This window comes from Salvelinus sp. IW2-2015, linkage group LG4q.1:29 (genome assembly GCF_002910315.2).
Source record: "Salvelinus sp. IW2-2015 linkage group LG4q.1:29, ASM291031v2, whole genome shotgun sequence".
NCBI classification, from domain to species: Eukaryota; Metazoa; Chordata; class Actinopteri; order Salmoniformes; family Salmonidae; genus Salvelinus; species Salvelinus sp. IW2-2015.
Window position 1 is genome coordinate 77,003,551 of NC_036842.1, and position 17,834 is coordinate 77,021,384.

Genomic DNA, 17,834 nt, shown 5'->3' on the forward strand with positions numbered 1-17,834 from the left:
TCACCTTAAGCACTAAAACGTGTGTGATCTGACCAAGGAATTAGCAGTGCTTTGAGCAAACACACTAAAATCAACTCAGTTTATTGTTCGCGTGCACAGATTTGCAGATGTTTTTGCAGGTGCAGCGAAATGCTTGTGTTTCTGGCTCAAACAGTGCAGTAATACCTATCAATCATTTAGATATATCACACCGAGCACTCTCATAGACCGGAATATAAATGTATATACATATAATGAACCGTTTGGACACTATATAAATAGAAAAGGTATGTACAGCAGTAGTTATATAGGATTAGCCATGACTAGAATGCAGTATATAACACTGGTCACCAACCGGTCCATCGCAATAGACTGGTCGATCTCCAAGGCATTCCTAGTTGATCACCAAACATTTCTGTAAAAAAACAACAAAGCCTTGCGTTCCTATTTTWWWWWWWTTATTTGTTGCGCTGTTGGCAATAGGTGCACTTGATTCAGCAGCCCTAGTGTTTCCATTTTGAACCATTTCACACGTCTGAAGGTAGAACTCCATCTAGCCGGCAGGCCCAGAGAACAAATCAAGTGCACCTATAGGCCTACCACTGGCCAATCAGATAGCTCAGATCGCTGTCTGCACAGTTTCCTCGAGCCATAGACTGTAAAAACAAATCTTGAACGTACAGCAAAGTTGATACTGTGAGATTTAAAAACTTGTTCAACACCGTTATAAGCCATAAAAAGTGTGTTCTCCCTCCTTCCACTCACACTACAACCAGCACTGCAGCTGCAATGAATTACTATAGCAAAGTGTTCCCATACGCTTGCCTTATTATTAGCAGCTTGTGTCTTTTTTAATATCCAGGAATATTTTAACTTTCTCTGGTCATAGCAGTAACAACATGAATGGTGCATGAGGCAGAAATAATGCAGTGCGACTTGAGTTTTGCCATCAGCTGGAAGACTGTTCCCTTTTCTCAGCCGAGGGAGAGCGGATGAACAGTGAGCGAGGTGAGAGGCAGCCTCACCGCTGCACTCTCCCTCCCCTCAGACTGACCATCAGATGCAGGCCATCAGTCCAGTAAAATCAAAACAATTCTAAAATAAATGTATGCTGATTCAGCTGTAATATTACCAGTGTGATCACTAACCAAATGGTTTAAAATATAATTTCTAAAATGTTCTGATATGAACATTGGCAGGGCAATTCAAGCATAGCCAATATGCAGTGTTAATGTATTGGGCCTATAGCCTACTGCACAAACCTCATAGGTTTACGTTTAAATCATGTTWWAAAAAAATCTGAGCGGTAGATATCGGCTTGCATTTTGACTCAAAGTGATTTTGACTAAGAAAATCTTGGTAACCACTGGTATATACATATGAAGTGGGTAAAACAGTGTGTAAACATTAAATGTGATGAGCGTTCAATGACTATGTACATAGGGCAGCAGTCTCTAAGTTGCAGGGTAGAGTACCGGGTGGTAACCGGCTAGAAACCGTGACTATGGTTCAGGGCAGGGTACTGGGCGGAGGCCGGCTAGTGGTGACTGTTTAACAGTCTGATGGCCTGGAGATACAAGCTGTTTCTCAGTCTCTCAATCCCAGCTTTGATGCACCTGTACTGTCTTCACCTTCTAGATGGTAGCGGRGTGAACAGGAAGTACAAGGTTTTACGTCTCATAGGACATGTGTGTCTGTTTGTAGGCTCCTTAAACTACCAACACATGTCAAGCCTAACAACTAACACTAATCACACACGTTGCCCCTGGCCTGTGGGTACCTGCATCACAGAGACGTTTGTGGCCTGATAGAGGAAGTAGAGGTGCTCTGCATTGATTGGAGGAGACAGGATAGGAGGGCTTGGTTCATTGGCCCATGACTGACAGCCATGCAGGAAAAAGCAGCAGCATGCAAGAGAAACTCATGAAAGAAAGTGGATGAAAGAGTGGAGACCGACACAGAGCCGTTAAAAATAATTTTTAAAAGAGGGAAAGAATAGAAAAGAATGACGAGACCGTACATGCGTGATAAAACATTTACTAGATGGAATACATTCTGTGTCCTTGTTTGTAGATTGTCTGAGTGTTTTAGAGTTAGTATGAGGGTACGCTGGGGTTGTTGTGCACTTGACCAATGTGTTGGTGTGGGTGTCTCACCTGTATTTGCTGGGCTCCAGGCTGGAGAGGTGGTAGTGCTGAGCTCTGAGGTGCATCGCTGCCCTCTGGCTGTGGCTGCTGGAGGTGCAGAGRAGGGATGGGCTGAGAGGGGGGCAACGTCACCTGCTGGGGGGGCACCTACAGGGGGTAGCGTGAGTGACAGAGATAAGAGATCTGCACCAATCAAACAGCCATATCTCAGAGAAGACCGACAAGACTCTCTCTTCATTATCTATTCCCCAACACACTGCTCTTCAAACAAACCCACCATCCCTCCCCCAGAGGCCTAACTACCTCAGTTGCACACTGGCTCTCATCCAACATGCAACTCCCCCAGGCACTTACCTACTGCATGACATAGGATTACTATAAATCAGTCTCATATAGCCTCAGTACAGGTTTTATAGCATGGATTCTACAGTACACACACTACTCAAATAGCAGAAGGATAGCATATAAATTGTGTATGTATACCATATAAACAGTATATGTTAAGAGAAAGGATGGGTGTGACAGTAGAGGGAAGAGGTGTGCGTTTGCAAGGGACAGTTAAGTACCTGAGGGGGTAGCGGTGGGTGGTAGTAACCTCCGTACTACAATAAGAAACAAAAYACAACAAAGGGTAAGAGGGAGAGAACAGAGGTGAGCAGAAAAAAGAGAATGAGAAAGAGGATGGAGAAGAAAATATAAGTAGAGAAAGCATAGGAAGAAAGAAAAACAGAACCAAAAGGAACGCATAAAGAAACAGAAAGAAAGAGCGAGAGAGAGAAGTGAGATGGTCCACCAATGTTTTCAACAACATGCTAATATTGGACTTTTGGTAAGAGCCTACAGAAGCCTCTGATCCAGATCTATTCATAGTGTTTTGATCGTTGATCTAGGTGTGATCAGCTGAGGAACAGCAGTGYTGTGGTGGTGAAGTTGTATTGTGATGGCGACGTGTACCTGTTGTGGGGCCCCAGGGGCAGGCTGGGAGCTTGGAGTCCCAGGTGCAACAGTGGTATGCTGGGCAGCAGGAACCACCTGACAAACAGGACAGAGGGAGAAGGAGAGAGAATGAGATCGAAACTACATAGGACTTTATGATAAATGCAGAGACAAGAGTTGGGTACTGTTACTGTGAGCACATATTAAATGCATTGTGTGTGCCACGTTAATGACTCACCATGGTCTGCTGCGGCTGACGTGATGGGTCTGTTTGGACAGGAGGAGGAGCCTGTGGCTGAGGCTGCTGACTGGGAAGAGAGGTGTATGACATCACCGGCTGAACCGGGTGCGTCTCATGAAGGACTGAGGAACCCTGAGCACCATCTGTCATTTGATTGGCTGAAAGAGGGAGGGGTAGAGAATGGGGAGATGGTTTGTCAATTGATAGTTCATAAACACTAGATTAAGTCTATAATGTAGGTCAATAATACAGAGCCCTGAAAGCAAAAAGGCACAGACCAGTCTCAGTCTGCTGTGGGTACTGGTCCACCTCTGGCCTCTCTGATTCTGTCTGGACTGGAACCTGGACCGATACTGGGACTGGGAGCTGCCCTGTAGACTGGGGTATATAGGGAACCCCCTGTGGCCCCAGCTGTGCTGTCTGAGGGGGGATGTAKGGGGCCATGGGCTGGGGAGCCATGGGCTGGGCGGGGATGTAGGGGGCAGCCTGTTGGCCTGGCTGGGGGGCTGCCTGAGGGACGGGCTGGGCTGGTTGGGGGGCCTCTGTGCCGGGCTGGAGCCCTGGTTGAGGTTGGCCCTGCTGCTGCTGCAGTAGTTGTTGTTGCTGGCCCTGCTCCTCCTCCAGCCTCCTCTTCTCCTGTTCCTCTCTCACCTTAAATTTAATCCCATCTAGTTTAGCTTAGTTTAATTCATGATTGCAATACATCACATTTATCCAGGATTCAAACCAAAGATTCCATTGAGCCGGTACAGACCTGTTGCCTCTGCTCTCGCTTCCTGCTGATGAGGGAAACTCTGTCCTTGATGGCCTTAGCCATGGTCTTATGGTCCCCTTCACACACGTAACCAGACTCCACCTGACAAAGAAAAACACACACACACAGAATAGGGCAGTGTTAGGACTTGACTCACATTTAATGTTATTTAGTCTAGATGATGTTTGTAAATCAAGGATTCCTAATAAATAACCAGGAAGAATAAAGACTGTGTCTCAAATGGCAGCCTATTTCCTATGGGCCCTGGTGAAGATTGATGCACTATATAGGGAAAAGGGTGAMATTTGGGACACAGTCAATCTCTCTCTGAAGTGGACATTGTGTTGTCACCCACCATCTCCTGGGCCACATCCTCAGGGACGTCCTTGCTGAGGTCGAAGGAGAACTCGATGGCCTCGTTGTCCTTGTATTTCCCCTTCAGCTTCTTGACATCCTCTATCCTCAGCCAAAGCTTGATGGCCTCCATTTCCCCGTCGTCCTCCTCGGCCAGCTCCACACGCACCCCTGTCTCCTCCTGGAAGAAGGCATGGTTCAGCAGGTCCTTTATCGAGTACCTGGGAGAACGTGAGAGGGGGGTTAGAGAACAGAAGACGGAGAGAGGATGAGTCAAATCAACAGACATCTTTAACACAYTTTGAAACGGGTCATATTTTGAGAAGGTCCTGGGTGGTTGAGTATGAATATTCTCCCTGTATCTGTGTCTCAAAATGAGAATGTGAGCTGACCTCTCGTCCTTGTTTTGTCGGATGCATCCCTCGATGATCTCCTTCACCTCGGGGATCGCCACCTTGTCGAAGCTGGCCGGCTTCACCCCCTATAAGACACAGACCTCCCAGTCACAACCCACACATTGTCAACACTCTGTTTCCGTGATTCTAACTTCCGGGTCTATCCAGGGTTGCAGATAGAAATGTCTTGTACAGAGCTGAAATTATGACATATTTTACATGACAGAAGTATGCCTGTTCTATGTAATATATTTCTATCTGCGCCTTCTGTGGCGTTGCTCTGTTGCCTCATATCAGAGAACAGTGTATAACACTGTATTGGGCTGCAGTGCACGCTATATGTTCAAACTCATGTAATCTACTTGAGTGTTCCTTGTGGGAAAACAAAGTTGTTCAGGGGAAAAAAAGAGCCAAATAGTAATGGTCTTTTTACAGGCACGAACTCAGTGATGGTTAGTTGGACAAAGCGTATGAGGAAAATKAATGGCATTTTTGTAGGGGTTTTGGACAAACACAGAAAATAAGGTCTGTGGTAAACACAGGTTTAGGAGRTCTTACACGTTCTGTTCTATGAGATAATCGTCATCAGCTAACATCACGTTTTGTGAATTTTGAAGAATTTATGTAATAATAAAAAACACAAATCACATAAAGGCTTCATAATTCATAAAGGTCATGTTAACTGACTAATCTCAGAACAAAATGTAAAAGATCTCCTAAGCCTGTGCTAACCTCAGACCTAAGGAATGGCATTCCCATAGGGATGTCTGAACAAACCAGAGGTAACTTATTTCCGGGTTTTAAGACTACAAGMTGGCGAGCTCCATRGTCACCAGGTACAGCAGTCTTGTCTCAGAGCAAGGTTCAGTAGCAACCCACTGTGTCCTGGGACTGTGCTGCTGAGGAGCACTAACCTAGAAATCTACATGTGAACTCTGGCGTTATGGTGACACTCCCACTCTTTGAAGATTAGGGGCTGGTGCTGTTGTTGCTGGGAGTTGGGGAGAAGAATGGTGGGGGAGAGCATCGATTCCAGAAAACAGGGTTGATGAGGGGAGAGGAAGGAGAAGTGAAGGAGCGATGCGGTGAAAGAGGAGTAGAGGTGGTAAAGAGTGAGAAGGAGGAATGGAGGAGAGAGCAGAGGGTGTATGTGTGACAGTGTCAAGTGATGGATAGGTCTACAGAGACAGCAGCAGACTGTCATATATGATATCTGAAGCGCTGATACAGTCATAAGGTTGCACACTTCTGATGGTCTCAATGCGATAAGTCTGTGGCGTATATACGGATTCCGGGAATGCATGTTACTTATCAAGGGAGTTTAACAATGTTTAGCTAAGGTAAAAAGTAACCGGTGTCATGTGGCGCTCATGGAAGAAACAGGCACGTGCGAGAAGGTGTATCTACTACCTCCCAACGTAGTTGATGATCAACCGTGCTCACTGAAACTGGCAGCAGACATTCGATTCCTAGAATGGCAATGCTGATTGGTGAGAAAATAGGCTCACCTTCAAGGCCCATTTCTAACCATAAATCATGAAGTATCTATGCTGAGGTGTGTGTGTGTGTGTGTGTGTGTGCGTGCGTGCGCGTGTTCTTCCTTTGGATCCAAGCCGAGGCCCAGTTACACCCAACACAAATGACAGACACTCAACACGCCTCAATAGACAGAACGAGAAAAAGCGCAAAAGATAGAGAAAAATAATGTAGGTTGCAGGATTGAAGGAGGTGGGAAAAGAAGAAACGGAGAGAGAGGAAGAAGGCTCGCAGGGAAGACAGAAAGAGTGGGGAGAAAAAGACAAAAGTGGCAAAGAATGGCTAATGATGCAAATTAAAAAGAAATTACCTCAAAAGGGACAACCAAGCAGTGAGGGAGAAGGGSCAGGTAAAGAGGGAACTGGAAAGAGGAGAGCGAGCGGCAGAGCGAGGACAACAGGCAATTGGGGTTGAGGCAGCGGAGACTTACGCTGGTGACTCKGCGGTAGATCTGTGCAGCGTTCTGGCACTCGGAGTATGGGTACTCTGAGGTGGCCATCTCCAGCATGCACATCCCAAAGGCATACACATCCACTGACTCGTCGTACTTCTCCTCATACATCTCAGGCGCCATGAACTCAGGGGTACCTTAAATCAAATACAACCATTCAGAACTCTGTGTCTCTCTGTGTGTTCGTCTCCATCTCCGAGTGTCACACCCCAAACGCCCCTCTTCTCCTCTAACCAAGAGGAGGAAGAGTGACCGGTCCACCGCTGCCTCCAGGTGAGCAGAAGCTGTGAAGGAGAGTAGAGAAAGAGAGAGAGGAAGGAGAGAAAAAAAAAAAGGGGGAGGCCGGGTTCAGTTAGACTGTAGAGAAAGAGGCACAAGTTTCTCTGTGTAAGACCTGGTTATCTGTGGGGTGACACCTTGTATAGGGAGTCTACAGAAGATGGCTGGTGTACAGAAAACACTGTAGGGGGGGCCAAACTGGTGTTAGACACACACTTTGTCAGTTTAACTACTGACAAGCTGAAGAATGGCCCGGTTTACCAATCAGAACCTGGTTAGTGAGTTGAGCGTCAATGATCAGGGGCCTCAAAATGGCATAGAAGGGGCACAAATAGTAAAACTAGCTATGGAAATAACTTGTGTCAAGACCTTACATTTCACAACTAAACMCTCAAACATAACCTGTTTCATACAAACATACCTTTGAGTAGTYTGACTCACCTGTCCTCCTTGACCTGGGGAGTAAGGTGTTATGGTGAGGGCCGAGAGAAGCAGATCCCATAGCTAGTTAGTGAAACAGTGCATTTCTGGACACCAGCCTTATTCAAATAGCAGATACTCTGCTCTCAATCTTCTAATGGTCTTAAACAGAAAAACTCTAATGGTTATTTGAAATTATTCGTTTTTTGTAAGGTGTGTGTCACAGTGCACTCGCACACTTACCAGGTCATTACAATACTCACTGACCAGCAGTACCCTACTTATTCCTTTACTGCAGAACGGAGCACAGCTGAGGCTACAGCCTACAGTCTCAAAACATACCCGAGAGTGTGAAAGAACAACAACAAAAAGGCTGATAAAGGAGAAGAGGAAAGTGGGAAGGGGGGGGGCTTTCCAGACAGAAAAAGAAGCAGACATTATTCTCTGTGCTCCTGAAATTTTTTAAAGGACAGAGACAAACACTGACAAAAACCTGTAGGGGCAAACCCTTCAAAAAACAGAAACGGCAAACGTTATTGGCATCACTGGCAAACAGACCACATATTTCCAAACCACAGAGCAAAGACCAGTCTGAGACAGAACACATAACCAGAGGCCATACCTGTAACCCTGGCCTGGCCTGTAACCCTGGCCTGTAACCCTGGCCTGGCCTGGCTAGCCTGACGGTTAAGGCATGACAAGTGGATTGAGATTCATATTTCACAGAAATTGGCGCTACTTACTCTCAGTAGGAGCCTGAAAGTGAACTTTCACTTTGTGGAGGAAAAAGATAATCAAATCAATTCTGTCACGAGTAACCAGCCCTGGTGGACTCGCTGACATAACACAGTGTGTGTAAAGAGAGGGTTAGTGGGTCTCCCCATGGCCTGGCCTCCACTTGAGCTGTGGTTTGAAAGGAGAGCTGAAACATTGTGGTCTGCTTTCCAACCACATTGTCAGTCAAAAAAAAGAGACTATAAATAAAAACCAACCCTCCCCCAATCTAACCCTTCACAACCTCAATGTTAACCACAGTATAATAACCTTACACAAGACATCCCCATTGGAGTGTAGTGAGGAAGAAAGCACAGCACAGTAAAATGTAGCTGGTGATGTTGGGGTCTTACCTATGACACTCTTGGCGAAAGAGGACCTCTTGAGTGTGGCCAATCCCAGGTCTCCTATCTTGACRGAGCCTGTGGGGCCCGTAATGAAAATGTTGTCACACTTCAGGTCCCTGTGGATGATAGGCGGGGCCCTGGTGTGGAGGAAGTGAAGGCCCTTCAGGATCTGCCTACACCAGCTCCTCAGAACTTTGATCTTCATGACCTTGAAGCGCTTCAGATACCTACAGAACAGGACGGACATAGGGGTAAAGATGGACATCACACAACCATCCTCATCACATTTCACTGATTTGGGTAACTAGGACCAACAATTTAATCATGATGATAGACTGGTGTTGGTGTCGGTGTCTGTGTGTGAAAGTGAGACTCACGTTTTGAGTGTTCCAGAGGTCATGAGCTCTGTGACCAGCACAATACACTTCCTGCCTTTAACAGGGGCCTCCCAGGAGTCGTAGAAGCGGACRATGTTGGGGTGCTGCAGCCCCTTCAGCATGCCCGCCTCCTCCTTGAACCGCTGGCGCTCCGACTTGGACAGCTTACGGTCCTACAGGGGGGAAATCATAGGAACGTTAATGTTACATACAGGAGGGGGAGAGCGTCAATACAGTTGAAAAGAGTGGATTTAGCTTACATGCTTATATGACAAATACTTTTTATATGCAGGAGAGTCAAATAACAAATGGGAACAGTAGCCTATTACTAGTATGCCAAAGTGAAAGCAGTTAGTCTACATTTTGGCAGTTAGGCCTAGTGTTGTTCTTACAATAAGAATGCTTAGCTCACTAAACTCTTGGCAAGAGGACAAGTCTGTAAACATTTCCGTCAGTTAGCCTACAATTAGAAAGTCTTTAGCATGCTTGGGACAAAATGCTTCCGCACTTGTATCTTTCAAAGCTGTAAGGGGCATTGAGTTGGATGAAAGTGCTTTAGAGTATAAAGAACACTAGTGTGTAAACCCATCTAGACCTACAGGTTATCACATCAGATGAAACAGCTTTCAAACATCTCACACTCAACGCYGGCTCACACCACACACACAGAGAGTCTGGGGTGTATGGCAATTGTCAATGTTTTCTCTGGCGTGGGGCACTGACATGAGATGTGTGCAGCTTTGGCCTACTTTTCCACCAAACGAAAACAAAAGAGCCAAAGTGTGAGAGATGAATGTGAAGTGGATACATGTGAAAAACCTAATTTCCCCTGTCTACTAACCAACTCCCCTCAGTCTAACATCGCAAAGCAAACAATGTCATCAGTAGGGACAGGCGTTTTTCTTGGTCAGGTCATGTGGTCAGGAAAAACAGCTAAATCTACTCAGCAGACAAGGCCAGCCTACCACAAAACACACAATACAGCTTTATGCATCTATTTGAAACAATTGATTGCTGATTAAGAGTTCAAGTCAACATACAGATTAAGCAGACTACTACTACTCCTAGTGCACTCTAATACACAGAGTTCTGTCTGGCAACATTCAACAGGTGGCCAGCCTAAAGCCCTTACAGAATATCAATTACAAGTCAAATACCTTCATACATGTGTAGGCTAGAATTCTTTTGAACTCTTTATGATAGCCAATCCCTACATTTTTGGACAAATATAAAGAACCAACATTTTCTTCACTAAAAGAGCCCGCRAATAAATTGTTCTAACTAAAAAGTCAAATTTTACAATAGGCTTTTGTAAATACTAAAACAAGATTAAAAACGTCCAGAGTCGTTAGGCCAATATGAAGCCAATAAGCCTCCGTCTCAGGGTTGCCACAAGTTKCCAGATATACTGCTGGACTGGCCTACATTTGCACTGAGACCAGACCACAATATAAAACCTCAGTGCAAGATCTGGCAACCCACCACCAGTCAACCCAGCCCAGAAGAGAACCCCCCCAGTCAAAGACCTGGCACCCTGCCAGGTTGTCCAGGAAACACTCCCCATTGTTTGAGGAGAGCACAGGGGGAGGAGAGAGAACTTTCTCAACAAAAGAACAATGAAACATCACACTGCACTGCAGTTAAAGAGGAACTGAGCTGTTCCAACTCTGGGGCTTAGGTCTGACTGATGAGTTTTGGGGGCCGTTACTAGGGAGGGGGTTTTGGCAGACAGGAGACAGAGGGATGAGGATTCTTTGGAAACGAGGCAGCGTTTGTTGTAGGGGGAGGGGGACAGGGTTGAGGGGGTGACAGGGAACCAGAGTATATTTTAGTCGGAGGGGTGACCCTGAGCCTGGATGAGGGTGAATGTCAGGGTCGAGGGGGTGCTTGCTGTGCCCCCTGACCAACTGACCTAGTTTCAGTTTCTGCTAGGCCCGTGGTGTGGGCCAGTGGTTCCCCTTCCAATTTCTTTGCTCTTTCTTCAGTGCATGTGAAAACAGTCGAACAAAACATCCMCGGCAGAATTCAATAGCTGCATTCTTCACCCCCCCCCCMCCCCMCCCCACCTTTGCTCTCCCCCCCTAATCCCAAACAGACCCCTCGCCCCTACACATTAGGACTGGGCGGTATTGATGCACAGATCGGTTTTAACTTCACCTTCTATCACAGTATGTGAATGTTTGGTTTGTTAAATGTGATACGCCATGTGTAACATTCATTTATATACAGTACCAGTCAAAAGTTTGGACACACCTACTTATTCAAGCGTTTTTATTTATTTTTACTATTTTCTACAATGTAGAATAATAGTGAAGAAATCAAAACTACGAAATAACACATATGGAGTCATGTAGTAACAAAAAAAAGTGTTATTTTACATTTCAGGTTCTTCAAAGTAGCCACCCTTTGCCTTGATGACAGCTTTGCACACACTTGGAATTCTCTCAACCAGCTTCAACTGGAATGTTTTTCCAACAGTCTTGAAAGAGTTTCCATATATGCTGAGCACTTGTTGGCTGCTTTTCCCATACTCTGCGGTCCAACTCCTCCCAAACAAACTGAATTGGGTTGACGTCGGGTGATTGTTGCTCGCTCGCTCGCAACAGCAACAGCAAGCTATCTAGCAACAGCAAGCTATCTAGCAACAGCAAGCTAGCTAAATTGCCATACATGCTTAATGCTTTTCGACCTGTCCCCAAATTAATATAGTTGGTTCAGAGTTTGTTTTGATATTTCAACCTATGTGTTCTGATCACATCTGGTATGGGTGGACAAAATCAAAATGCGCGCGATGGCACATATTAGGCAGCATGTTAGGCCTACACATGCATATACAAACACCTGCGTACACAGCCTTTCTCTGAAAACACTATTGTTTTCATTTGTAAATGGGCATCACGCTGGCACAGAATGCTCTGGGTTATGGGTAGGGTAAATATGCAAATTAGAATGTCCACCACTGCATAATGTAAACATTACCATGGCAGCCCAGCCACAAATCCAGAGCCGAAATAGGCCCAGTATCTCAAAGGAGTCTGGCTGCATCAGATACCTTCTCATGGCATAAATACAGTGAGAAATACGAGCTGAGACAGGATGTCRAGTGGTGACAGAGGATGGTGCGTTACCACTACCACCAACAGCACGGATGGAGAAATTACATTTAGAATGAGAAGCTAGCCTACTAGCTAGAGGCTAGCTAGTAGTGCTAGCTTGCAGCAGAGATAAAAGGGGTTAGTTATTAGTATTAGGGATGTAATGATTCACCGATACGCATCGGTCCCCAGTTCAAATGTTTAAGATAAGTGCATCAGTCTGCGGCAGCCCAAACCGATCCAAATATAGCATGCATTGGCCAGAAAAACAATTCAAATGTTAAGAATTGCCGGGTCACTAATGTTTTTTATTCATATTGTTTTCCCGGAATTGATGCGTCCTCTCCTTCAGTTCAGTAGCACATCAAAACAAACAATAAAAAGCATGTCACTACGTATTATGGTTGGGCGGTATCCAGATTTCCATACCTTTATATTGTGTCTGTGCATTCCCAGGATATACCATATTACCAGTAATGCACAAAAGGGGCGCAATTGTTTTTCCAAACGTAAAAACACACCACTTACCAGAATGCTAAAAAGTACTAAGTTACTCTCATAGCGGATGCTAGGAAAACGCTAACGAGCGCATGCAAACATTTACTACTAGGACAGGCAACCCAAGTATCTCAAAACGCAGTTTGCCACACACACACACACACACACACACAATACAAACATTAGATAGTTAACTTAATAGTTAAGAAATATAGCTGGCAAACATTGGTAGTGAATTTCATACAAGTGTAATAACATGATCACCTGACTTAAGTCGCTCTGCAGGAGTGACTCACCTCAAAGCTCCCATTTTGCTCTGGGAGATTCTTTGTAAAGAAACACACGTGACTAGCTTAAACCTCTGTTTTGGGAAACAAGTAAAAGAAAGCTTCATAATGAAAAATTTGCTAGTACACAAGTTGACTGCAGGTATCTATTTAAAAATCACTAATATTCAAAGCCCCAAAAAAGTTACTTACCAGAATTTTAAAAAAAATGCTAACACATACTAAGGAATCTTCATAGACAATGCTAACTAAATTCTAATGAGTGCATTGCGAACATTGAGTTTCTGACCTAAACTATACAAGTMAGTCAAAAACGCTACTCACATTTTGCTGCACRCACAAAACAAAAATCTGCCTGCAAGTCTCTTTAACCAAGAGGGGAATTTCTGCTGGCGCATGTTGCATGACAGTAATTGACTGAAGGCTCAGGTCCCTTGTCAACGTGCGCTTGTAAAAAAAAATATATAATAATAAAACACACCACATGACTGGGGACTACCATAAACTACATAATAATGTGACAGATGAAATGAAGAACGCAATGTTCTTTATCTCCTAACGTATTGCATAAGTTGACTGCAGGTATTTTTTTTTTTTTTAAGTAGCTACAAATATTCAAATTAATTAAAAAAACTTCAAAGAAATAAATTATATTGAAAAACCATCCTGTGTTTTTTTCAAAATACCCCGGTATACACAGTATACCGCCCAAGCCTACTGCGTATGACTGTCAGAACTGTGCGGACAGTGTGGGGGAGACAGCTCGCGCCAACGGGAGGTAGGCCCATCCCTGTTCAAATAGGCTATTCGCACATTTGCATTCAGATGGCAGAGGCTTTCACTATGTCAAATAATAGGCGTTTATTAGTTTGACAACCAATGTCATTTTCTGGGCCATTGTTACCAAATGCCCTGTAGAAAATTGTGTTTTACCAGAGTGAACATAACTCACATCCAACTGCTGATTGGGGTTGTCAATCATTCAGGTTTTATTTAGATTTTTCAGGTTCACCATAAGAAATAGTTTTGGTAGTTTTGCTTTAAAAACAGTCAGTGTATTTGGCCATTTTAACTTGAACAGGGTAATTTCATAAAGGACAGCAATATTTTTTGTGAGCTGCGCATGGTCACATTTATTGGTCAGAGYGGGAGAAGCTCTCCACGGTTTAAACAGTTCGCTTTTGATAYGGTAAAATCCAAAACTGTATTATATGAATTGGCTAAATACCATGTTAATTTCTAAAAATAAATATTGACATAGTACTACCTCAAATGTATTATCTGCAAAAATGACAAGTTAATCAGTAGGTGATTGTGATTTCAAATAAAATGTGGGAGACAAAAAGCATAAATTGTCACACACACACTAACAGAGAGCCACTCAGCTTAGAGAAGTCATCTCAGACAGATCCAGCTGAGGTCCAGGGCCTGGTTGCATAAAACATCTTAATTGTTTACCTTAAAGCTGCACTATGAAACTTTTTGGGCAACTCAACCAAATTCACATAATCTCAGTTATAGATCTGTGATTCTCATTAAAAGCAGTAGATCTGTTCTATGAGTGCTATTCAGATCCTTCCTGTTCTTAAGTTATAKTTTTGTGTCTTTCACCTCCGGTTTTGTACACCAACTTCAAACAGCTGAAAATACTATATTCTTGGTTATTGAAAAGATATTTCCTAGTGGTTTAGATTGTACAATCTCTCTCTACACTAACAGGCTGACTACACTCGCGTGCGCAAGCATTGTAAAATAAATGTAGAAATCTATGTTATTCAATTATTGCACCCACACTGCTCACGCACGCCAACGAGCGTCTGCGTTGCCAAGGGCTAAAATAGAAGTTCTATTTCTGATGCAGATCGCGCTGCAAGTCCTCCCTCTCCCATCTCCTCATTGGTTTATAGAAGCAGGTACCCACATGCCATCTCCTCATTGGTTATACCCACGTAGGTGACTGAAAGACGACCRAGGTCAGTGGCGGTAATGCACCTAATTTATGAAAGTTGCCAATCGTAATATAAAGTCAAGAGAAGAAAAGGCCTGGAAGGAAGAGAGATGACTAGAAACGATTCAGTTGACCGTTTTATGTGTGGATTAATTGGCGGAGTAGAGGACCTTGTGCATTTCAGGTAAAATAACTCAATGTTTATATCCCGGAACAAATTAGCTAGCAACAGCAAGSTAGCTAAATAGGACAAATTAGCTAGCATGTGCAAGCTAACTAACCATAAATGTTTAATGCTTTTCGACCTGTCCCCAAATTAATATAATTGGTACAGAGTTTGTTTTGATATTTTAACCTGCGTGTCGTGATCGCGTTTGGTGTGGGGGGACAAAATACATTTATGCACAATGGCGCACGCGCGCAGCCGGTTTGGGTTCCATGTAAACATTGCTTGTTTTGTCACAAACTGAAATTGGGTGAACTATKTGTGGCGGAGCAATTTCTGCACATTGCASCTTTAAGGAAATATTCCCTTACCCACGRGAATTGTTTAAAGGTGTTGCATAGAGCCCCTCAAACAGTTCCTTAGGTGCAGAATTTAAGAGTTTTACGGTAGTTTGAAGGCCTGTATGGCAAAAAGAGTCTCGGGTTACAATAGAGACGACTTGATTCGCTGGCTGAACGTGTCAAAGAWATGCATTTATTCATTAGATAATAAAAAGTTTATTTTAGTAACTTTTTCAGAACTTGTTYCTATTACTTTCGAGCGCGTCAAGTTAACTGACTAGCTAGCTAGCTAGCTAGCTTTGTAGCCATTGAATGTGCACCTTCCATTGTTTAGCTAAGTACCTAGCTAGCTGGGTGATGGATGTTTTACTTTTGAAACCAGGGCAGAGGCAAGCAACATTAGCCTCCAAAAATGCTGTTTACATTGATATAAGCTTTTCTCTCTATATAAAACTCAGCAAAAAAAAGAAACCTCCCATCTCCAGGACCCTGTCTTTCAAAAATAGAATTAGTAAAAATCCAACTTCACAGATCTTCATTGTAAAGGGTTTAAATACTGTTTCCCATGCTTGTTCAATGAACCATAAACAATTAATGAACATCCGCCTGTGGACCGGTCGTTAAGACACTAACAGCTTACAGACGGTAGGCAATTAATGTCACAGTTATGAAAACTTAGGATCCCTGGGTCCCTGCCCAGGGTCCCTGCTCATCTGCATGAACGTGCCTTAGGCATGCTGCAAGGAGGCATGAGAACCGCAGATGTGGCCAGGGCAATAAATTGCAATGTCCGTACTGTGAGACGCCTAATACGGCGCTACAGGGAGACAGGACGGACAGCTGATCATCCTCGCAGTGGCAGACCACGTAACACCTGCACAGTATCGGTACATCCGAATGTCACACCTGCGGGACAGGTACAGGATGGCAACAACAACTGCCTGAGTTACACCAGGAACSCACAATTCCTCCATTAGTGCTCAGACTGCCCGCAATAGGCTGAGAGAGGCTGGACTGAGGGCTTGCAGGCCTGTTGTAAGGCAGGTCCTCACCAGATKTYGCCTACGGGCACAAACCCACCGTCGCTGGACCAGACAGGACTGGCAAAAAGAGCTCTTCACTGACGAGTCGAGGTTKTGTCTCACCAGGGGTGATGGTCGGATTCGCGTTTATCTTCGAAGGAATGAGCGGTACACCGAGGCCTGTACTCTGGAACGGGATCGATTTGGAGGTGGAGGGTCCGTCATGGTCTGGGGCGGCAATCTCACCGCTGTGCATTACAGGGAAGACATCCTCCTCCCTCATGTGGTACCCTTCCTGTAGGCTCAATCCTGACATGACCCTCCAGCATGACAATACCACCAGCCATACTGCTCGTTCTGTGTGTGATTTTCTGCTAGACAGGAATGTTCTGCCATTGTCAGCAAAGAGCCCGGATCTCAATCCCATTGAGCACGTCTGGGACCTGTTGGATCGGAGGTTGAGGGCTAGGGCCATTCCCCCCAGAAATGTCTGGGAATTTGCAGGTGCCTTGGTGGAAGAGTGGGGTAACATCTCACAGCAAGAACTGGCAAATCTGGTGCAGTCCATGAGGAGGAGATGCACTGCAGTACTTACTGCAGCTGGTGGCCACACCAGATACTGACTGTTACTTTTGATTTTGACCCACCCTTTGTTCAGGGACACATTATTCCATTTMTGTTATTCACATGTCTGTGGAACTTGTTGAATCTTGTCATGTTCATACAAATATTTACACGTGTTAAGTTTGCTGAAAATAAACGCAGTTGACAGTGAGGAMTTTTCTTTTTTTGCTGAGTTTATGTACTGAATTAAGCACTTAAGGGGCCTCATGAACTTTTTCACTTAAACTTAAGGGGGAAAGTCACCTTAAAATGTTCTATGCAACTGACAACGGTAAAGAAATTATGGGAAAAGTAGGAAAATGTTTTATCCAGCTCCTGAGCTCCCATCAGCAGCAGATATGGATTTAAAATGGAAAATTAACGTGTTCATGCAAAAAAATGAACTGCATCAAATCGTATTGCATCAATTCATTTCCCTAATCAAACCGAATCACACCAAATCATTTCAAAATAAAGTATCGCTCGTCTCGGAGCCAATCAGTATCTTTTCTATTAGTAGTAGTAGCTAGCTATTCAGTGTAGCCAATTTATCAAGGTGACAGATATAACACAAGCAGTGGTTACTTGGTTGTAATGATTTTTGGCATTAACATTATATTCAAAAAATGATCAAAACGAAATGAATCCTGCACACACAGATAGCCAAGTCTCTCAACGTCAACCACTACAATACTAACATAATGCCCTGGACCAGAGCACGGGCACCGACTGACACCCTGGAACTTATCCCAAGTTCAGGTTGCATGCGCACATAGCATCTGAGACCAAAAACACCATCTGATTCCAAAAATTGTCAGACGCACGTGCTTTGAGATTCGCAGACCAGGGGGCCTCAGCCCGCATAATCTGCAGATGGATGCATC

The 17,834-nt window shown here is 44.4% G+C and overlaps 1 protein-coding gene across 2 annotated transcripts in view; it reads right to left on the reverse strand.

The window, feature by feature from the left end:
* The window catches only part of LOC111962570 (serine/threonine-protein kinase WNK1), a 56,799-nt gene that overhangs the window by 8,970 nt on the left and 29,995 nt on the right, over positions 1-17,834 (reverse strand). Inside the window, exons 3-13 of one of the 2 annotated variants that reach the window (XM_023985729.3) lie at positions 8,991-9,163; positions 8,620-8,840; positions 6,773-6,930; positions 4,804-4,892; positions 4,413-4,632; positions 4,058-4,159; positions 3,582-3,954; positions 3,301-3,461; positions 3,081-3,158; positions 2,693-2,728; positions 2,136-2,273 (exon numbers count right to left, since the gene is read on the reverse strand). In XM_023985729.3, the coding sequence (XP_023841497.1) occupies positions 2,136-2,273; positions 2,693-2,728; positions 3,081-3,158; positions 3,301-3,461; positions 3,582-3,954; positions 4,058-4,159; positions 4,413-4,632; positions 4,804-4,892; positions 6,773-6,930; positions 8,620-8,840; positions 8,991-9,163 (1,749 nt within the window). The remainder of the gene's footprint in view (positions 1-2,135; positions 2,274-2,692; positions 2,729-3,080; positions 3,159-3,300; positions 3,462-3,581; positions 3,955-4,057; positions 4,160-4,412; positions 4,633-4,803; positions 4,893-6,772; positions 6,931-8,619; positions 8,841-8,990; positions 9,164-17,834) is intronic. The other variant, XM_070443126.1, reaches the window with a different exon arrangement.